This window comes from Rhinolophus sinicus, linkage group LG01 (assembly GCF_036562045.2).
Source record: "Rhinolophus sinicus isolate RSC01 linkage group LG01, ASM3656204v1, whole genome shotgun sequence".
Classification (NCBI taxonomy): domain Eukaryota; kingdom Metazoa; phylum Chordata; class Mammalia; order Chiroptera; family Rhinolophidae; genus Rhinolophus; species Rhinolophus sinicus.
The window spans coordinates 195,400,879-195,424,802 of NC_133751.1; the positions used below are offsets into that span (position 1 = coordinate 195,400,879).

At 39.0% G+C, this 23,924-nt stretch overlaps 1 protein-coding gene across 2 annotated transcripts in view; it reads right to left on the reverse strand.

Annotated features, from left to right (window-relative positions):
* EPHA4 (EPH receptor A4) overlaps positions 1-23,924 on the reverse strand; it is a 125,847-nt gene that overhangs the window by 96,314 nt on the left and 5,609 nt on the right. For both annotated transcript variants that reach the window (XM_019753685.2, XM_019753686.2), the window contains exon 3: positions 21,415-22,078. In XM_019753685.2, coding sequence (XP_019609244.1) covers positions 21,415-22,078 — 664 coding nt within the window. The remainder of the gene's footprint in view (positions 1-21,414; positions 22,079-23,924) is intronic.

Here is a 23,924-nt window from a genome sequence, read left to right on the forward strand (position 1 = left end):
GCCTGGAAGTGAGAAAATGTCAATAGAAAGTAGAAGTGACATTAAGGAGTACGATCAAAATAGGAGGTTGGTGCCAAAAATAGTTGCAGTTTAAAAGGTTGGAAACAATTGCAAAAACCACAATTACCTTTGCACCAACCTAATACTTGTGAAAATTCAAACACATAGTGCTGCTTGAGCAGGGCCTGGATTCTGACAGGCCGGAAGGCACGTGGGGCAGGTGGACCGGTGGACGAAAGCCCAGCAGCTGGGAGCTTAGAGCAATGAAGGAACACGGAAGAAAGAAGGAGCTTTGACCACCTTTCCCTGGAGGGCCGTCTGTAAAAGCCAGGGGTGGTTTCACAGTAGGAGGGTCACATGATCACCGCTCAGGTTTGCGGAGATTTCTAATCCCAGACTAGTTACAGCTTATTTATGCGTGGATAGCCTCTCGTAATTATATAATCCAACCCATATAGTGAAGGCTGAACAGGTTGGGAAGAGAGGAGCAAATAGCAAAGGGGAGCTTTGTCATTACGCTGCTTCATTGATTAGCACTCCATTTTTACAAGACAATTTTCTTAATTAATGCAATAAATTTCTCCATTCAAAGCAAAATATCCAGATGCTGCTCTTGTGATGACTCAAGTTTCCATGATGTGCAAAACAAAACAAATACGCATCCAACTAGTGAGGCTCTGTAGCCAGTGAATCAAGCTGTCTTCCTCAGTTGTCTTAACATCAGACAGACGTAAACAGGAGCCATATGTAATTGAAGTAATTTGGCCCATGCAGCTTACATTACCAAGCACGCCATTTTTTATCAACTTATTCTTTTTCCTCCCTTTTATTGATATGAGCTGTTTAAAATTTGATTTTACATTTGAAGGGCACACCGCAAAGCCTTCTGTACCAAACAGTGCTCTCAGTACAGGGTTGGGGTAATAGCGAGTGACAAAGTTTTGATTGACTCTGTGAGTGGGAGGGGCAATTACTGTTGAATTGTAATGATCTTAAAATCGTGAGGGACCAGAGAGCAGTTACTGCAGTCCCTCTTTCCAGTGAGGGATGCTGCTGACGCTTCTCTTACTCAAGACTTCCTCTAGTTTCTGCTTAAACATTTTCCATGGCGTACAGCTTACTGCTTATCTTGGATGGGCTGGCTGGCCAGGCATGTAGAAACCTCACTGACACAGACAACAGAGAAAGACAGGAAGTACTGGTAACTGGAATCCAGGGGACTAGAGCTAAGGAAACGGATGTAGAGCCAAAATGTTGTGGAGAACTAAGTCTTGATTTAAGACAACATCAAATTCTCAGGGCATCCATTCTAACGAAAGGGCAGAGAACAGAAGCAGCTACCGGCGTCCTAAGAAAGGACCCCTCTAGAAGCCAGGGGAGCGACCCACATTCAAGTTCCTGCTGATGCAGAACAAGATTCCGTGGGACTGAGAAACAAGGTGCAGCAGCTTAGGGGAAGGGAAAGGCAAGTTCATTCATAGAGGATTTCAGGCTTGCAGCCAAAGGTGCTGTTGTTCCCAGTGGGAAACTGGAAGGCTACGCTGAAAAGAGAGACACAGAAGTAGTTCCTGGGTCAACAAAGTGTGTGGCAGCTAGAACGCTACAGGCATGTAGATGCCAATATACGTCTCAAGCAGGACAGCAATGCAGTGGACAACACAAACCCGATCCCTACCCAGCAAACAGCAGGTTCTGAGGTCACCGATGAAGAACCACTTCCTGGGTCTGCACAGGTGGCAGAAAGGAAAAGGCCAGCCCCACCACGCAAGCAGAGTAAAGCCATTCTGTGCTTGGGCACATGGGATAAGAAGCCAGGATAGGTGCCACGATGTTCCCCAATGTGACTTCAGGTTCACTTTGTGTGTGAACGTGTTCCTTTCTCGGCATGTTCCCTCTTGTCTATCATGAACAGAATTCGTTTCGTGGATAACATGTGTTTATTCATTTAACAGGAAAAACAAAAATCTAAAGACTAATATGGTTTAATTTTTATACTGCCATGCGATGAGTGGCAGAAGGTAGAATGCATGTTTTAGGTTCCAGGAAATGCATCGAGGGATTCACTGTCCTTGGAGACACTACCCTATTTCGAAGTGACCTGGTCTTCGAAATTAGCGCCAGGGTGTGCAGGATTCTTGTACTGAGAAGGAGGGAGGCAAAGGAGTGAGGGGAGGTTGGGATGAAAGGAGAAAGCATTGTTCTGTATTCTGTCCGTGCACTTGGGAAAATAATTTGCAAGGTGTTTGATTTGTTTTTAAAAGGGGAAGGGTGCAAAAGCAAACTAGATAATTAATATTCCATGGTGAATAGTGGTTCTGGGAGATGAGCCCGGGGAATGCTAGCACAGACATTTAGTTGAAAGGTATGAGCGCTCTGGAGGATAACAGAATGAATTTTGAGGTCACAGAAACAATTGATTACATAACAATCCATTCATTTAACTCATAAAGAAGGACAATTAGCCAACCCTCCAGGGATTTCATGTCCTGGTTTTTGTGTGTGTAGGTATTTTAAAGTTCATGCATAGTCCATGAAGTCATGCTCCCTTCCAGTTGGTGAAACCCTGAAGGCATTCTCTAAAATCAGAAGACACCAGCGCCTAAGTGATTATATAAAAACAATCAGGTTCATCACGCTTAATTTAAAAATGTCTTTTTGAAAGGCAGTGTGTCTCCGTGTTAGGGGAGCAAAGACGTCCCTTAGATGTGGGAGCGAAAAACTTATAATAGATTTAGAGGCAATAATTTACATCAAGTGACTGAACTCTATTATTCTTTTTTTTTTTTTTAAATTGGGGAATATTGGAGAACAGTATGTTTTCCAGGATCCATCCGCTCCAAATCAAATCGTTGTTTTCACTCTAGTTGTGGAGGGTGCAGCTCACTGGCCCATGGGGGAATTGAACCAGCAACCTTGGTGTTATGAGCACTGCATTCTAACCAACTGAGCCATCCGGCTGCCCCTATATCATTCTTGATATTAAAGGGTATCCTTTACATGACCGGGTAGCTGCCCACAGCTGTCACAGGTAGCTAAAGAATCCTACATTTGTTTAAAACAAGCATAAAAATTAATTGATTTTTAGAATAAAAAGAACGGCCTTGTTGGCAAAATCCATAAAAGAAGTTTTCTCACAGGCAAGTGCTAATGAGCAAAACTACCTCCCCTTTGGAGTTCATGTTGTTAATGAGCATTGCAGGAAATTAACACATCATGTCAGAGAGGTGTGCTGTTCCTCATTGTTTCAAGCTTAGGTAAGCATGGATCTCAAAACTGAGTATCAAAGCCTTCAAAATCGCATATCTTTCAACCCAACCATTATTTGAAAATAATGAAGGCTATGGTTGAAGATTTTGCTGTGAGAATATTCAGGGTAAGATTAAAAGCACCAAAAACAACTGAAATGTCCAGCAAGAGAGGAGAGCTGAAGAAACCATGGTACATTGAAGCAACAGAAAACTCGGTGCCATTAAAAATGATGTTATAGTTATGTTTCTTGATCTGGTAAGATTTTAGGATCATGCTGCATGATCAATAATGGTGTGTGTGTATGTGTGTGTGTGCGTGTGTGCGTGTGTACATCAAAGACAATCTGGAAGTACAGAACCCAATTGATAAGCATGGCTCTCAGTACGTGGTCATATTACAGATGGTTCTGCTTGTCTTTTTACTTCCTGTATATTACCACGTTTTTCTACAAACAACATGAATTTCTTGTTTTGTTTTCTATCAACTGGATAGCTTTGTGATTTGTCATTTCTCTTCAACATGGCTTAAAACCATATTTAGGTACCCCCATCGGTAGGGTTTCCCATGCTCTACTTAGCAGATACGCACACACAAAAAGCGGGGTGCAATGAATAAGAACTCTTACTATGCTTTCGTCTAGCAAGTGAAGTATTGATCAGCTGAAATTAAAAAAAATATTACACTATCTTCTTTAAGTAAAGACACAGCAAATGTATAAATAAATTTAACACGTATATGACTCATATAAATTATACTGGGAAATGAAAAGGAATAGTATCTCCACATCACAGACGAAGAATACGAGAGACTAGTGATAAGAGGGGCTAAGTAATTCATACAAGATCCATATTCATAGAAGAGCCCTGGTCAGTAGGGTTCAAGTTCTAGGCCACCAAGCCACACTGTCGTCATGAGAAACCCACACAGGCATAGACGGATAAACAAAATATTCCCTAAGACATGAAGATAGAGAAGTGATACAAAAGCTGAGGCTTAACAAACTGCCACATGTTCACATAACTTACAAAACAAACAGAACGGCATTTTTCATCTCCTGTGATAGAATGAACTGTGTCCCGCTTCAAATTCGTATGTGGAAAACCAAGCTCCCGATGTGACTGCATTTGGAGACAGGGCCTGTGGGGAGGTTACAAGTGTGGGGCCCTAAGCCTGCAGGACTGGTGTGCTTGTAAGAAGAGGAAGAGACACCAGAGATCGCTCACTCACCGTGCACACGCAGAGGACAGGCCATGGGGACCCAGTGACAGGGCAACTATCTATACCCAGCAAAAGAACCCTCACCAGAAACCAACCATGACGGCACCTTCATCTTGGACTTCTGGCCTTCAGGAGTGTGAAAAAATACATTTGTGTTTAAGCCACCCATCTGTGGTATGGTGGTATGGCAGCCCAAGCAGACTGAGATACTTCCGAAATGGTGTACCGGATTGAAGCCTCTCAAAACTTATTTTTCTACTAAGTCAAGTTCAGAACTGAAAAGCAAATAAAACATGATCATCCTCCTTTCCTAGTTGGTATCTTCATCCATGTATATATTCTACATCTAGCAAGTATAAACTAATCCTTCATTCTGCCACGCCAAACCACCATCCCTTAAAAATTACTTCATTCTCTAGGATTTCCTTAATCTAAAAATGGAATCACCATGCACTGATGGACCAACCTTAAAACCTAGAAGCTACTAAAAACTTTCCTTTTCACACATGCTCTATATCCCATAGGCCACTGCATCCACTGGTGGGTTTTATGTCATACGCATATTTGCCTCCCCACTGAGTAAATAATTAAGAATTATTTACCGTTGAAGTCAGCTGTTCTTCAATACTCTGTTAAGGTTTCCAAAAAACTTTCCTTCACATCTCATCCACAATGGGACTCAGCAAATCTCTACTCCAGGTCCTTACCTGAGCTTACTTCACTTATCGCGTTATAAACATTTTTATAGGGCTGTCCACTCCCTTAGGCTGCAAACTTTGCAAAGGGAACAATGCATAGAAAGACATGATGACCTCAGGATGTACTGATGCAGACAGAAAGAGGCATAGTATATTCGGGGGTTTCAAGCCTACATGGGGGGAAAAGTTTACTGAAACTCTAAGGATTGCTATAAAGGACCAAATCTGATCTCATTTCTGAAGCCTTAAGTTGGGGAGAGGTCTTAGGTATTTGCTTCTCCAAGGACAACCTCAACAATATGCAGATAGTACTCCACTTTGGCTTCCCCATTTTTTCTGGATTTTTCTTCTCTATAGCATGACCAAGACAGCAAGACTTAAATTCCAGACTTCAGGTGCCAGTCTTTATTAATTGATTATGTACTTCATTAATTTGAGTCTCAGTGTCTTCATGTGTAAAATGAAAAATATGAACCAAATAAAGGATTTCTAAGGTCCTTCCAGCTTGAATAATCTCCAGTTCTAAGAAGACAGATGCCCCACTTCAGGAAGCCACAGCATGGAGAAGAGGGTCCCCCTGTGCCTCTGTCAGCAACAGAACCCAAACTAGCCCATCTTGCCCTCAGGCTGAGCAGGTAGGACAAATAGTCTCCAACAGGTTTCCATAGTTTATGGGACTATAAAGAAACCTTTGGGAAGGGTAACTACTCAGTCTGGGCAAACATATTATGTTTCCTATGTGCAACATTTGTGTACAGAAAACTAGTTTGCATGCTCAAGTAATTGCCATGTTAAAGTAATGATCGCCTTTATTAATTAGGGTTGTGTTGCAATCAACAGAAAACCTGACTTTAAATGGTTTAAGCTTTAAAAAAAAAAAGAGGAATTTTTGTGACTAGCATAATTTACCAATTCAGGAAGTAATTGTTTTTAGGTGTTGAAAGGTGAGTCATTTCTACTGAAGTTACAAGGTAGCAACATAATGGTGAAAGGAGAGAATGGATGTGTGGGTACCAAAGAAATGAACACATCCCACCATTTGCAATTGTTTACCCCATCTTTCTTCACTTTCCCCTGATTACATAAATGAACTGCCTTCCAAATTGTTTCATTGTCGTTTCCTTTTTTTTTTCTGCACACATTTGCAAACACACACTCTAAATGAATCAGCTTAAAAGCACACACACAACAAAAAGATTATTAAAAGTTAAGCCTTTTTAGATTGACTTTCCTTCTAAATCTCCTGCACTTTTTGCACAGCATTTGCAAAATCAAAAAGTTCTTATTTGGTTAGGCTATCGCCTGGTAGGATGAACGGATGCTCTGTCTCTTGTAAATTTGGGTCGATGCTTGTAACCTCCCTCTCTGCTGTGATACAGAGTCAAAGTAAGAATAATTCAGTAATACACTCTATGCCAAGGTCTTCAGCCTTAATGATCGGGAAGTCACATTTTGCTCTTGGCAAGGCCATTGACAATAATACAAAGGCAACTCACTGGCAGATGAGTGTTTGACAAATCTTAGGGTACACACAAGGCACTGTTTACATAATTCTGTAACTCAGGCATTTTAAATATTTTTCTTACCTTCTAAGACTACAAAGTGGCTCCCATATTGTTAGTTAACTTGGGATGAGGTTTCTTTCTTTCTAACAGTTCTTCCCCTGAGGAAAGTATGGTCTAGAGTTAGCAGCTGCAGAGGCTAGAGCCAGTCTATCAGGTTTCAAGTCATCTTGAGTAGTCCACATAGCCTTAGGCACCTTTCCCTGCCTCAGCTTTCCCAACTGTAAAATGGGAATAATAACAGACCTGCCTTACGAGGCTGTTTTAGGAATAAAAAAATTAAAGTCAGTAGAGCTTGGTTGATGGTCATCATTACAGTATTATAAAAACGCATTATAAAACATTGATCATTTCTTCCAAAAGACATTCCCCATCTCCATTCATTGGTGCCCCCTGGGAAAATATGATATCAACTTTGAAATGCTGTGGTGTACACTTAGATTTAAGGAAATAAAAATAGAGAGGTTGATAATTGGGATTGTTTGAAGAACTTATCCCCCACCTTTCCTATGCCACAAGATCTTAGACCTAGATTACCTACCCTACAGGAAATGTAAAATATTTAAAACAGGGTACCAAATAGCCTACTATCTAAATAGAGTTGCAAGTAATCTTACAGTTTGTCTAGTCTAGAAATTTACAACAGAAATATCCATTCCTGAGGCATGTGGAAAACTGAGGAGAGGTGTTGGCCTGTCAGAGTGACTGGAGGACGGGACGCCACGGGCATCCATTAAGATGCAACTGGCCCAGGGACTAGTCAGGATACACAGGGTATTAAATACCTTGCCATGTGCATGCCTGCCGTGCACAGGACAGACCCACAATACTTGGCAAATATTACTCAAGGAAGAAGCATCCTGCTCAAAATGACAAGGGGGCCCCTTTTGAGCCACACGGGGTCTCTGATCTCTTACTGCAGGGATATTGTTAGATGCCCTGGGGTCATTGGCCAGAGTGCACACCGGCTCCAAAGATGCAAACTCATCATCTCAGAAGGCATTGCACTCCACTCATGTCTAGTTCACCACATTAGACCGTTCTTCCGTCTTCTGAGGCCATACCTGTCCTCTGGTGTTCGTTCTGCCTGTTGTGGCCCACAGAATAACTTGAAAGGAAAAATAAAACTTGCCAACCCTCAAAACCAACAGAAAAAATTTACAAATTATTATGTCAAAGTTGCAGCTCGAAGGAGCACCAGATGTTTCTACAACAGTGGATCTGTCATTTCACGTTCTCTCTCTCTCAATAAAAAAAGAGAGCAAAGCACCACAGCTCCAAGGGGCTAAATCCACATTCACTCAGCAGTGAAATGCAGCTTTCCCAAATGGGCTATTAAATATTTTCTCAACTAGATTCTCATTAGCAGCCAGGTTTATGATTAATGAATAGCTCAATCATGCCTATGCACCAACTCCAGGTTTAATGATCCCATTACCTTTAACTTATATGCTTAAGACCTACACAGGTAATGAGAAATCTCAATAATGTAATTATAGATGACAGCAACGTGGCATCTTCGCTTTTTACCCTAAAGTCAGCAGAGGCTGGGAATAGCCCAAATCACAGTCAAAGAACATGTCTACTATGCTGGACTGGAAAAGCCATTTATGTGACTTGGAAAGCAACTGAACAAGATTCCAGAGCCAGTTTCCTTTCTGTGGTTGTTGCACTTTTTATCGAAGTCTAGCAAACATACAGAAAAGTGCCCAAATCATAAGTGCATGGTCCAGAGCCAGTTTGAATGGTCAACTCTTTTAAACTTGCAGAGAAATGCTAGTTCTCAAGCACATTAATTTCCTACAATGTTAATTAAAAAATAGAGAACTATCATGATTAAGTTTACAAATTGACTATAATACTAAAACTTGGTAAGAATAGGAAAAGAGAGAGAGCAAGAAAGAGAATTAGAAAGAGAGAGAATATGTAGGTTAATATCACTTGAATATTTATAAAAGATTCAAAATAAAATAAAAACTTCTACATTTTGCTGAGCACTGAATAGATGACACTTCTTAGGTGAGACTTACACGCACTGTCTTATTCAATCCTAAGTACACCCATGGGGTAAGTATCGTTATTCTCATGTTACAGAGTAGAAAACCAAAGTACTATAAAGTAACTAGCCCTGTTGCATTGTAAGTGACAAAACTGAGATTAAAATGCAGTTCTTATTCCAAAGCGCTGGCTCTTAATTGCTATTTTCAATTAACAAATAGAATTTAAGAGTCTATCCAAATCCCCTGCCACCTTATAGGTTTCCCCTCACCCACAAAGGCAAAGAGAGTTTATGATTTATTATCAGAAAAATCTACTAATGATTCAATCTCATAAAGACAATAAATAAAAAAGATCACATAAATAAAAAGAAATACTTGAAGTAATTTGACAAAATTCAAATTCTATCCAAGAAATGTTTAACACTCGGTAATATGGAATTAAGAAAATATATCTCGTAGCATACTTAAATTATGCCCACTCAAATAGGGCATAAAATAAAGATGCTCACAATCTACACTATTATTTATTACTGGTTTAAAAATTCTGACCAATGTTGTAAGATAAAAATCAGAAATAAGAGGTCTGATTTTTGGAAAGGAGAAAAACAAAATTGCTTGCAGTCAAAAGTATTAGTTCTCCAGAGAACCCCGGAGAATTAACTGAAAACCTATTAGTATTCACAAGATAGTTTAATAAAAAGAGTGGATGCAAGATAAACATACAAAAATCAATAGCTTCCCTGTAGATCAGTGATAACCAGCTAGAAGATATAATGGAAAATATTGGAAAAACTCAATAGGTTTGTGTATTTCAATCATTATCTGTAGTAGAACTCAACAATCCATTTTTGGAAAGGGGTCACTTTTTACTCCATCTATTTTTTAAAGCTGCAATAATAGTTGTGATTTTTATAAGGTCAGACATTACTTTTCTTAAATAAATGACTGTTTCTCTAGGAAAAGATCTAATGATGCACTTAAAAAAAAGTTTCAGTATAATTGCTAAAATCATACTGCAAGATTCTGGCCCTATCAATTACCCATTTAAAAATTATTAGAATAGTTATAGCTACAACATTTTGTGAATGTGGATCCCAGAATCCCTCATGGAGTTTAGAATAAATTATGTACTTGAGTTTATTTTAGCTAAGGATAATAGCTATTTTTGCCTTGTGGAGACTAACTTCCTAAAAGTAAGACCACTCGAGACCCTCAGGTTGTATGTTTCAAACCTTTTTTTAAAGCTTTTTGTTCATTCATGTAATGTTTTCACTTGTAAATCAACATGAGTTCCTTTCTTTAAAAAAAAAAAAAAAACACACACACAAAAAAACAAAGAAAACAACAACAAAAAACCCAGTACATTTTTCTATTGTTTTAATGTAGCCCTGCATTAATGCTAATTTTAAACTCTAGGATACAAATAGAGAAGCAGATATTAAAGAAAATGCTATAAATGGAAACCTGAATGTTCAAATATTACTTTCAGCTGCACGTCTTCGCTGGCACCTCACTTAGAAACACAGTAATGAAATCTCAATTTCTCCCATTACTTAATTAGCACCTTTGCATTTTAAGTACTGGAAGCATTACACTGTTAATTATTTACAAGTCCGCTCTCAAAAATCAGTGGCTGCTTATTTTGTTTTTCTTATGCATAGGCTTACACAACCCTTAAGAAAAACAACAAACCTATAAAATATTCTTCTCTGTGCGCAGGTTAAATGTTACAAAATGGAGTGCTCGAACAGCTAAAGGTGAGTTCAGTCAACTAGTGCCCTTGTATTGATCTCTTATTTCTCCCAACACTTTTCTTCTAATCCTCTCCATAATTACATGAACTGCAAGAGCTTTCCTGAAGCTGTCAATTCCACTTGCATCCATTTTCAAATGGCTAGAGGAGCAGCAGTCTGGGCACTAGATCAAACTGTCAGTGTTCCCCACTCCAAAATCGACAAGCCTCTTGAAGTCTCCTGGCACATCTGTCAAGGGCCCCACAGGTTCTTCAAAACTCTTCCCCTTGGGAAGAGAGCAAGAAGGGTGGAGGAGCCAGAAACGTATTGATCTGTGCTTTTAACATGGTAATTTGCCTGGGGGCTGCTTCAGTCATTGCCAAGCTGGACACTTGTAAAGGAAACTGTTTTTCAAAGTGGGGATGTCTTTTTCAAACACTTAAAACTAAAAACAAATGAATCTAAGCATCAAGTTCACGGGTACGGTGCAATGCGAAGGAGGTTGGCCAAAGAGCAATGGGAGAGCTGATACATTGAAAAGTGGCCTAAAATTAATTGATGATAACAAGATGTCTGGAAATTTGAAAGATAGTTCAAACTTTTAAAACCTATGTGTGTGCATCACAACCAATTAGAAAGTAGCCTATGGAGTTACATGAATCTCGGGAGAAAAATTAAGACTGATATCATTAAACCGATGTAAAACATTAATAACATTGATATTGATGAATGTTTGGACATCTCCATAAATGATGAGAATGGAAAATAAAATCGATTGTTCGTTTAATGACACGTGTAACTGGCAATACACCGTGAAGGCAAGACAGAAAAAGCGGCGAAAGGGGGTGGGAACAGCACTGTTATTAAAGCATCCTTGTCTTCTGCCTTTGTTATCAGTTTATTATTTCATCAATGAAACATACAGTACAGATTAAGACGACAAGACATGATTAACTGTGCAAAGATTGCAAAGTATTACCATCTTAAGTTTGTAAAATGAATTAATCAAAAGAGAGGATTTGCTCATACTTTTCAGGTCGTGTATTTCTGGGGATATAGTGTTAGTTGGGGGCAGGAAACAGCCACATAAAAAGAGAAGGCAGCGCTCATAACGAAGTAGGTACTGGGAAAGCAAGAGCTGGGAAACTTGGGTCTGAAATCAGGGCCGTTCTTAAGGACAATAGCCCCTGAGAAAGGCATTCCTGACTGAGCTGTGTCTTAACTGATCACGAGGTTGGCCCATATTTACCTGCCATGGTATGATGGGAGGAAATCAGTATTCTGTTAACCTCTGACCTGGGGGATCTGAAGCAGACAAAGGACCAATCTGGAGCCCAGGGAGAACACAGCCAAATGTCAAACAGCGGGGAGGCGATTGTTAGGGAAACATTGGGCTTGGGTGCAGCCAGCTTCATTGGGGCAAACTGCTATTCACAGAAACAAGCCATGAAGAGATAACGCCATAAAATATGAACAAAATGGAACCTCTTTTGCCTGGCTTCTGAATTGTTGGCTTATGGGACTTCACGCTGAACAGTATGAAAAAAATCCAATTTGCTTTGAAGCGCATTAGTCTGTCTCTCGTCCTAATTATTGTTTGCATTGCCATTTGCCTTCTATTAAGAATTGAATAATTACTCAGCACTTCATAGTTTAAAAATACAAGCAAACAGGATTATCTGGGTAATTAAGAAACTGTACCATAGCTTTGTACTGCTGCGGAAAATATCTGCACACAGAGGGGAGATGATAATTATCAATCAACTTACTTCAAATGGAATTTTAAGGATTTTGGGCAATTTGAGATCTGTAACTTATTAAGAAGAGGTTAGTAAGATCACCGTTGAGAAGTGTGGGTCTGTTTAAATCCATCCTTAGAAATGAGCCAGATAAGCAGCTGAATTTTCTCATCCACTAATGACACCAGAGAACACACCAAGTACAGAGCCTTCTGCTGTTCTTTAATCCTAATAATCCATCCCAAATGGACTTTGAACAGCATCATCAAACTTTGTCAGACCATGTGGAGCTAAACCAAAGCTCTTCCACATTTAGATGTTGTCTTAGCTGACCCTGCCTCCACTTAATTACACTGCGAAGTCTGGCTATGCCCATTTTCTGCCCTGTGAAATTAGCTTAAACTAAAAACTAATTGAACTTCAAAAACATTTCATGCAATGTCCTCTTCTCCTAGGTTATAGAATACATAAGCTCACGGACTTCTGAAGATAGGGCTGTTTTCAAGCAGAGAGTGAAGTTTGTTGGGCAAAATATACAGTGTGCTTGTGTGTCCATTCTAGGGGAATAAAGCAAAGGGTAAAGGAAATTTGGAGACACTGGGTGGGTTGGGAAGACAGGAATCCAGAAGGTAATATTTCACCCAAGGTGAATACACATATGGAATAAGGAACAGAATTATAGTCAATGCACCTTTTAAAGAGATTTATCTGGGACCTAAGTGATTCTAGGTATCACAGCTGATGTATTCATTCATAAATATAGAAACACAGATGAAAATACCAATGGTGGTTTGTACATTATCCACTTTCAATATCTATTTGTTGAAGAAAGGAATGAACGGGCTCCAGCTGTGGAAGAAAAAGAGGCCACATACTGAACATAACAAGCCAGCATGGCAAGCCCTACAATCTGAACAGACAGAAATTAACCACATAGGATGGTGTGAACACAAAAATTCCTAACTAAAAGTGGCTGTAGTCACGTCCTGGGCCTGTAGCTTCCTTGACAAAGGTCACTCTTTGCCTTGAATGAGCCGGTCTGTGGTCTTTTTGCATCTAAGATAACATACCTTTGAAACGTCAGCGTTTGCTCCTTTTCCAGACCCCTCAGGGCACAAGGACCACCATCACCGCAACCCCTGTTGTTATCTGCTCCCCTACTACCATCTCTATGTGCTGTAAATGTTCATTATTAACTTTGCTGTGCCCACCAATGTAAAAAAAAGTATGCATCTCTCCATTTTACTGTTTATCCAATCCCAGACATCTCCCTGCTTTGCTCTCTCTCACCGCCTGAATCTACCACCAATGGAGTTCGCGTAACCCTCCTTATGTCTTCTCCTTTGAGGCTGACGTATAAAACAAGCTGCAAAACTGCCGTTCTCCGGAGCATTTTTTCAATCCGTTGAGATTTTGTTTCCTGGCAACTGTAGTCAGTTTTCCCTATAGGTTTGGACATTACTTAGGTCGACACAGCTCACAAGTGACCTAAAGCTTATCTTTGGAACTTCCTGAGATCTGACCATTCTTTTTCAAAGAATTTTATCTTTTTTACTCTACAATTTTTCAAGCCCTTTGTTGGGACACTTTCAAACATGCCTCACATAATCTGGAGCGTTCCATCTCATCTCTTCCCACCTCAGAAAGTACAGCAAGACTCCAGGTGAAGCTGGCACTAACTAGGCAAGCCAAGGGATTCACCAACTGCAAGGTTTCTTTCCAAAGGTGAAAGTAAAACGAGCAGCAGAAGCTTGGGTTGTTTTTCACGGGGCAAAGGGCCAGAGTGACAAGCGGCCACCTCGGATCAGTGGTGGGAGGTGCACAAAAAGAGCCCTGTGCAAAGAGTCCATCCTCTGCCCCCCAACCCCAACCTCTGGAAGCATTCAAATCAAAACCGAATTAATTTGCATGGCATCTAAATCATTGGGTTCTGCATAAACAGACGGAGATTTTGGCTGGAGTTGCCAAAGGAAGCCTTTGTGAAAGGGGGAAATGGGTGTGCTGTTTTGCAAGAGGGCAAATACAGAATATGCAAATGAAGAATCTGCTGCCTGGAAAAGCAACCCTCGGCAGACAGCTGACGACCCAAACTCACCCAGAAAAAGCTTGGTGTCTCCAAAGGGAGTTGTAAGCAGTACCAACTTGACTGTTTCCCATGAAGCCAAAATAGACCCTGAATATTCATAAAATGTCCATTTATTCATGGGACTATTAATTACTCTCCAGATCGTGGAACCCACTGACCTCACCTGCTCTCCTGCCCAAAACAGCTCAGAGGTACCAGCTGTAAGGGGATTCAATGAGGAAAGGTTTTATGCCCTAAGTGAAAAAGATACCGTCTCTGAGGGTCTTGGGGACAGCTGAGGCCTAGTTTAATCATTCCTTCTCACAAAGACCACGAAACTAAAGAGAACTGAGCCATGATATTGGACACAGATAAACGGTTTTCCAAAAAAGCCAAGAGCTATAAATTGATGTCTAATTTTATAGAAACATCTAAAAAAGGTTGAATAAATAAAATGCCATTCTCCTAAGCTAGCTAAATCTCCCAGATTCTGAAACAGTTTTCAGAGCTTTCTGATTTCATTTTAAGTTTTGAAGGGTCTGCAACAAGACAGTAGCACACTCTGTACCTGCCAGAGAAACTTAACAGGCTGCAGTGGTTCTCAAACTTTTGGGTCTCGGAACCCCTTTCCACTCTTAAAAATATTGAAGATCCTGAAGTGCTTTTGTTTGTGTGACTTAAAACTGCCATTATGTCCCACTGGGAACTGAAACTGAAAAATTTGTAAGTAATTGTTAATTCATTTTTAAAACACTAATAATCAACCCATGATATGTGAACACAAATAACATTTTAATGAAAAAATAACTATATTTCCCAGAGCAAAAGAAATTAGTGAGAAGAATGCTATTATTTTTATTTATTTATTTATATATACTTCTTTGCAAATCTTTTTAATGCCTGGCTTACCAGAGGACAGCTATATTCTCGTATGTATTCAATCTGATGAGATAGTACGTATCAGGTAGCCTCTGGAAAACTCCACGCAGGAGAGTAGGACAGGGCAAGGGCAGATAACATCTTGGGGCAGATAACATCTTAATATTATTAAAAGAGTTTTAACCTTGCAGACTCCATGACCTTGGGGAACCCAACTGGAACACACTTGGGGAACCACTGTACTAGTGCGGTAACTTGGGGAATAGAGGATTTGATCAATATAAAATTACCAAGATCAGCCATTTCACACCATCCCGTACCCCTGGTGATGTGTCACGTGACATCGCTGCACCCCTCTCTCCCCCCCAAAAAAAATCTCTACTGTGCACCAAAACGAAATGCTTTCCTTGTTGAACAGACAGTGACCAAATAGCTTACAATGTCACCATTATTTCTGTCAAACAACAAAAGTTTAACAATAAATTTCCACTGATTGTTTCATGATTCTAGGCACTGTGCTACACCCTTTATGCATAAATGATTATACGCGTATGGGTGTGTCCTACATAGTAACATCCTATTGCCATCAATTTGCAAACGTGAATTTGAGATTAGAGGGGTTAAGTTAGTCTCCAGGATCACACATCTGGTTAAGTAGCACAACTAGAAACTAAACGCAAGTCTCCAACTTCAAAGGCAGGGCTTAGCCAAGTTGTACTACAATAACGTGGTGTTCACTCATGCGCTTCGCGATTTCTGAACATTCAGGCACAGCGATGATTCATAGACATGATGAAAATATGTAAGATCCAACTGAAGCTAAGAAATGTAAACAAGGCCCTCATTAATACATTAGCTGCATACAAAGATTTTGATATATCATGTTGACTCCATGAAACATTACTCCGCCAAATAAATATTTAATATGAAACAGGCCGCCATTCCTTATGTATTTATTTATTCATTTATTCAATGAACATTTAATGAGATCCCACCATGTTCCATAATCGTCGCTGGTGTCACTTGTCTGGTTATACTGGACTGCACTCCTCCACATACGTTCTCATGACAGGAAAGGTTTACTAAATTCACTTGTCCAGAAAAGTTACAAAGCAAGACTAATCACTCATTGTTTAATAAAAATGTATGTGTATGATTTATAAAGTGTTTACTTAAAAATATTACCAAGAAACACTAAGAACCTAAATATCTACTAATAAGGGAAAAATTAAAGTATGAGATATTCATACTGCAACATATTAAACATCAATTATGAAGAATGAAGAAAAGTTATTACCTTCATGATCAAGTCAACAATCATAAAAACAAGATGACAATTAAGAGGATAACTCCATTTGCTATTTCTTAAAATACATGTAATAAAGATATATTTGAGTTACCTGCCAAATTGTAAAGAGTGGTAACTCAAACAAAATTAAGCCCGCAGTTGTCTAGTAATGTTAAATGCATCAATTAAATGTTGCTCCCCCCTCCCTCCCAAGAACAACTTTAAGTTCAATGATGTGAAAGTCAAATTTATATCATGACCATCTCTGCTTCGCATAGTAACTAAAAAGCCATTTAATCAGTCTTTCTAAAGTCTTATGTCTTAAAAGAATAATTATGTCTCAATTCATTTTTTGAAAGGTATAAGGAGGCTCAGTGAAACTAAAATAAGTCATCAAATCTAAAGTACCATATTCAAAAATCCCTAACTGAGATAATTCATATGTGATGCTTTGGTGAACTGAAAATAGACACCATTGCATCATTCACACTCAAAAAGAAGCCTGGTCACACAAAGGAGAAATAAAAAAGTATAACAGAAAAAGGACAATAATTAAACCCTGTTCTTCTCGTATATGAATAATTGCATCTTTCTATGATCATAGCCACGCTTCAAAGCTGGAGATAAAAGCAGCCGTGTGATTCCAGCAATTGAATCTTAATGACATGATTCAAAGGTAGAAGAAAATTTCAAAAGTGGAAAGGATATGAAACAGCATCTCTCTGAACTATATTTTAAATGCTTCCTTTCCAGTAATCTTTCTCCTAAGGTCCTTAGGAAAACCAAGTAATCTTTTTTTTTTTTTTTTTTTTTTAAACAGCTCAGTCTCTCTTTTCAGAGCACAAACTTGAAATATTTCAGTTTTACAGCCATCAAAGTATTTCTGTCTTGTTCTTTGTCAGAAGAGCGTTTAATAAGATACCTTTTGCTGATATGAAGGCATCATATATGTAATGATATATAAGTCCCAGATATATATGACCCCAAACAATTTATAGCAAAATTGTGTATTTCACCAAGTCCTGATTTCTATCTGGCTAAATTTTGTCACAGGTGTGAATATTTACTTGACCTTAAGAGTCGACTCTATAAGAATGTTTTCTTTTTATTAGTTTTATTTTTCTATACACTCTCTGAACATATTACTCATTAATATTTCACAAAGGGTAAATCTGTGACTTTCCTTTCATTTTTCAGCTTTTTCATTAAGCAAAAAATAAGTTCATAAAGAATTTTTTCCTCTCGTCCTTCTGCTTAATATTTTTTCTGAGGTAATGAAAACAACCCTGTAAAACACCTGGAACATTTCCTCACTGGGGTGTGTGTGTGTGTGTCAGGCGAGAGAGGGTCTGAGGTGGATTTTGTTTCCTTTCTCAGACAGTCTGAGGAGGCCTTGTAACTAGACTCACTAGAATAGTTTCTTATCCTTTGCACCCAATCACTAGGCAAGTGAGTGCTGTGACCTCCAGCCAGCCCCTCTCCTGGGGAGGACAGATGAGTGGCTCACACTCTTTGTTGTTCTGCCGAGACTGAGCCAAATAGGTTCAGAAAATGTTATTCAAGAGCAGAATGAACTTGCGGCTGCTTCAGAGGGCAAGCCCGCCATCACCCTGCCCCTCTCCACACTTTTGACACGGCTCTCCATCCTTCAGTCTCCATTAGCATGTACAGCTTGGAAGTAAGAACTCCAAGAGGAAGTGTAGTTCTGTCCCCAAGGTCCCTCGAGGACTCCAGCAGATGACCAGGGTTAAATTTAAACAACAGCGCGCCCCAGGCCCCCTCCCGCCCTGCCCATTTTTGCCAAGGGATCCTTTGTCAAACATTTAAGATCTTAATCAATCTTCACTCTGACCTCCCAGACCCCAAGGAAGATGGATGAGGAAGTAGGTGACCTTTCACCTGTTCTTCTATTTGTCCTGCCACAGTAGACCCATTGAAGAGACAATTGGGGAGGAACCTGCTGCCACAGTTCTGAAGACTTGCCAGTTCTCCATTATGTCCCTTCTTAAGCTCTCTTTACACCCTCGCTTTCTTGTCCCACCCTCAAATCACTTTTCTCTCACTCAAAGGAAAGTTAGTTCTCTTTCTTACAGGGGTGGGGAAAAAAAATGACACTCTCCAAATATCACTTGCAATATGAACTGTGAAAATAGACATTATTCTTTATTAAGGTAAGGCAATGTTTCTTATCTTTAGTCTTAACTTCCAAGAGTGGCTGGGAGATGGACCTCCCTTTTCCCACTTCAACTCAACATCTTTAAAAGTCATTAGCTATGACCTTGGGAAGAGCCGAGTAGTAAAAGAAATGCTAGCATTAACATTGGTTTCATGCTTGGTGATCTACAAGTGACTTTTACCAATCTTACATCACCATGTACTCATAGCAAGTCTGTAAGCTAAGTATAATTACTATCAATTCATTTTATAGATGAACAAGCCAAGACTCAGAGGGTTGAATAAACATGCTCAAAGTCACTTAGCTAAGTGACCAAACTGAGACACATGTCCTTATCTTGATGTTCCTTCTGTTCCACTTGGATGCTTTTCTGATACCCTGGTAATGATGTCAAGATGAAGACAACCATTTTTGTTACTCCCAAAATTTTTACAGTTGTGTCATCTTTTAAAATTCTCACTCAAGTTTGGAATTTAAGAATCCTTTGTCATTCTAGATATTCCTTCCTTCCTAACTTCATCAGAGATTCTTACTTGGTAGCATTAAAAACAAAGAAAGTGCAAGGTTTTGTGCAAAAGCTCTCTTCTTGAAAGAGTTAATCATTTTATCAGTAGCAAAGAAAATACCTGGATAACAGGTGTGGAAACACAAAAGAGTCTCAAAAGTGGCTCAGCCCACCTTCCCCTTCTACTCAATACCTAACTTTGTGTTAGGAACAGTTTCCTCAGAAATGGACTCAACCTAGAACATCGAGCCTCTCCCCTTCCATGAGTCACATGATTAACTAGGTACCTGAGATTATTTCCATAAAGCAAACCACTAACATGTTCAATTGCCTTTATACTCACTTCCCCCTCCATCTTTTTCTCTTTTCCTTCTAATTTGGGTTGTAAAACTGTCAAGGAGTTTCACACTGTAGCAATGTATGAGTTACTGGGCTCTGTGACAATTGAAAATCAATGACACATTAGATAGATGTACTAATGCCAGATATGTGAACATCTGAGCAGGAAATGGAAGGCAATGGTGTGTTGTTTTTTTTAATATATATAAATAAGAATCTTGACATATGAAGATATGTAAGTCCTATCTTACAAAAATAAAAAAGGCAGAATACTTTACTCTAAAAAGTGATGTGGTGTCATTGCCCTGCTCACTTCACTATTCCTTCTATGATTATTGTAATTTACGTGCCAATAGCAATGCATTTATATACTTTATGATATTAACGCCAGAATATACTTCAGGGTTTAAATTTGGTCCAGTTTATCTAGTAGCTGCTAACTCAACAACAAATAAAACAGTAAGAATTTCCTTTAAATTCCAACTTTTAAATTTCCAAGTTTACCTTATTACTTTCTGTCAACAGAAAAAGTAGTCAGCCTTTACTCTGTTTTATTTATGATTAAGTTAAAAGACATTCATTGTTAGTTACTCCTAGAAATAACTATAGCCAATCAGGAATTCAGGAATGACACTTTAGAAAAGTATAAACGATGAAAGGAAAAACACATAACTCGACACCAAACTACCAAAAATGCAATTTTTTTTTAGGTTATAATTGTTAATTTCCAGTCAGTCAAGTGGATTACCCCATAGTTAATCCCACCCTTTCATTAAAATGGTTGAAATGCCAGACAAATTGTTTGGCAGTCAGGCTCTTTAATCACCAAATCAGATGAACCATGGGCAATCCAGTCTACAGCTCAACAATCAACCTGAGAAAAGATTAATCTGATCGGCTCCATAGATGAGACCACAGTTACACTGTTTAATAGTAACCATAATAAGATTGGCAGTAGCAGACTATGGATAACCACTAAAAATAAAAACCAAGCCCAAAAAAAACAAAAAACACGTTGGATAACTGATTTTTTAGCCTTATTCCACACATGAAATGAGCAATCCATATACAAATGAATTACTTTCATCCCTCACTCAGAAACAAAGCTGCTATAAGAAAAAATTTTTACAAACTTCCCAATATTCCAACAGAAAGCAACATAAGGGAAGAAGGAATTGCATATACTGAACTTTAGGTGAGAAAAAAAAAACACTTCAGTAATACGATACATAGGAATCAACATGATAAAAACACTTAGATTTCTTCCAAAACTCAATAACCAAAATGGATTACAATTTAGTATTGCCTCTGACCACAGATCAAATAAGAAGACTCTTACTAGCTCTTTATCACCTCCTCTGGGAAATAAAGAAGTCTTTTGTCAAGATTAATTTCACTTAGGGACCCTATCAATGGATGCTTGGCGGAACAAATGTACTTGAAACACTGTCACTCCATGTCTATACTGAGTCACGTCTATACTGGCCCACAAAGTGGGGAAGACTGGACTTTCTTCACAGTTCGAGGAAATTGAAACAACAATCCTAATTTCACACATAAATTGTTCATGTACAAATATATATACATTTGATGAGAGATTTTACCGTTTTACTATGTCTATAGACAGGAACACTATGGTTTGAAAATGTGTCACCCTCTTTAAGTAAGGATCAATCAAGCCCAGTTTCTTCTGCGTGTTCATTTACATCAAGCCAGTTCAGATCTAAGTGCCTGCTAGCAAATGTGTTTGGCCTTTACTGATTACAGCAGCACCATTTATTTTGTCAGTATTAGAACGGTCTTAGCCTTGCCACCTGGAGCTACAGCACTTACTCATTAGAACCCTCTGTCCCACCACATCCCACAGGGGCTGCTAATTACTGGCTTGACTCCATTTAGTCTCATCTCTGATTTAATTATGTGCACTAAGCCCTAATGAAAAGTACAATATGGCTCGTCTTACCTTGGCATTCTCCATTCCGCTCTTCATGTCCAGCATTGCATAGACAGTTGCCAATGGGTACCAGCCATTCACCATCTGCCCCACAGTACATTTTTGGCACATCTTTCTCTTCTGAGTTGTTGACACAGGAGCCTCGGACTTCCACCAGAGAAGATGTATCAGCCCCTGTGATGGTGTCTGGAAACTGGGCCAGATTGCGAACTGTGAGCGGACACTTCTTGTAGAACACACGGACCGATACCAGGGCGATGCAGGCGCCCACATCCTGAAAAGCGAGATAAAACCCCTTTTTGCTCAGTGGCCCTACATCCCGGATCTCGGTGTTCAGCTTCATGATCCTGTCGCCAATGTCCACTTGGGTGAAGCTCTCATCGGCGGCGATGGTGTCGATTTTGGCAAACTGGCTCTCTCGGATAAACCGCTCTTTGTCGTTGTCTGATTCATAGTAGTACAGATTAAACGTCTCCTTGCAAGTCCCCATGACGCCCGGAAGACTATTGCAGTCCCTCAAGGTGAACTTGATTTCAATGTACACCCTCTGAGCCCCCTCTCGAGTGATCCAATCAGTTCGGAGCCAGTTATTCTGGCTGGGTTCCATCACGTTGCACACTTGGTAGGTTCGGATAGGTGTATTTTTTTCATCCATAATACTCACTTCCTCCCACTGCAAAATTCCAAAGGAAATGTATTCATTACAAAACTTCCTAATGCAGTGCTCTGACAATCCTGCATTCCTCTCATAAGACTTTCGTGATTTTTGTTTCAGTAAGAAAACTGAGCACCAATCCTCACTAGTAAAGCCTCTTATGTTAATAAGACAGTATTTTACTGGGGAAGTGGTTTCTTTTGTTTGTTTGTTTTTTGTTTGTTTCTTTCTCTTTTTGATTGTTCCATTCTTTTGCCTAACACCCAGAGGCAATGGTGGATGTATTGCTTATGAGTTCTCAGCAGTTCCTTGTGGTGGTCTAACAACCTGAAATCCACCTATTACAACAGCTACAATTTCAAGTGGCAACAGTTCAAATTTAATCATCAATGAAAAACTAGTATGCATATTGTTTCAACAACAGAGCTGAGACCTGCAAATTAAGAGCAGGAAGAGTAGAGCTTGCCAAAGGAAGACAATTATCAGTTAATTAGTGGTGCTCCTGTCAGAACTTTGCTCTCTAATACCTAAAAAAATGTCAGTCGATTTTTTTTTTTTTTTTTTTTTTGGCACTGTCACTACTCTTTAAAGAGGAAAAGAAAATCTCACCATTCTGGTTTTGGTAATCCTGGGAAGACAGAGAGTAAATTCTCTGATTGGATTTCTCAATTACACTGTCATTTATAATGGTGGAACACTTTTAAAGAGCATTCATTCAATTCAATGTTTGTATATTGTGCCTATTTTAAAACATATACACATAAGTAAACAAGAATGCACATATGCTTTGCTTCTAAATATTCTGAGGATGTTGAAAATAAAATGTTAAGTGGTATTTATGATTGAAAGCCCAGGCAAATTAAAGAAGGACAGTAGAGGTTTCTTCTCAATGTACTTCCTAACATAAAGATTCCAATGTGGGGCAACCTGAATTCACTGTGACTACAGTAATAATTTCACTCTCGCATAGCTTTCAAAAATAACACTAAAAGCAGGAAGATTGTTTGGGGGCTGCAAGGCTGGTAGGCAGCCTCTAATTCTTCATTAATATCTACCGTAGTGCATTTACATAGACTTGGTATAAATCGGCTTAAGTATCTAACACGTGACTATAGCTAGAAGAAAAAAAAGATAGTTTAAAAAAATGTGTGTTGTATAATAGCTCCACTTAAAGCTCCATTCAATAAAATGAAGTACATACAATCAGAATGTATCTTTTAACAGGTTTTCCATCTGTACATTGGAAAACCATTAATGAATGGAAATGCTACTATGTGAAGGGCTCTAGTGCATCCAGTTCTGAATCCCTTTCATCTGCTACCGTTATGAAAGTTGGAGCTGGGAGGGATTAAGTGCCCTGTGGTGATTAAAATTTCTTTTTATTCACTAAGTAATAAATTACCAGTAATTTACTTATTTGGGAAATTCATGTAAATCCAAAAATAGATCCCCACCTTCAAAAATTAAAAACTACTCAGCATTCTTCTCATCTCAGAACAAAGAGAATATAGAAAAACACATTTATCAATGTAAATGAAAGCATATAGAGATTATCTCCACAGAGTTCAGGCAGGATAATTCAGGTCTAATATGAATTTTCCAGGCTGAACTTGATTGTCTAAACACACTGATCAATTCACCAGAACAATGACAAATCTCCCCTTAGTTTTGTATTTCACAATCCATGTCAGAAACTCAATATACCCCTTTAAATGAACATTGCCAAGAAATTAGTTTTTTGCTACAATGTTGCCATCAGGAGCTATCACTTTCCATTATTCTCATGTTGTGCTTGTGATAGAAAAACAAGAGAATTAGTGAGTTGTCTCTGACTATCTTTTATTTTTCACTTGGTAGTATTGTC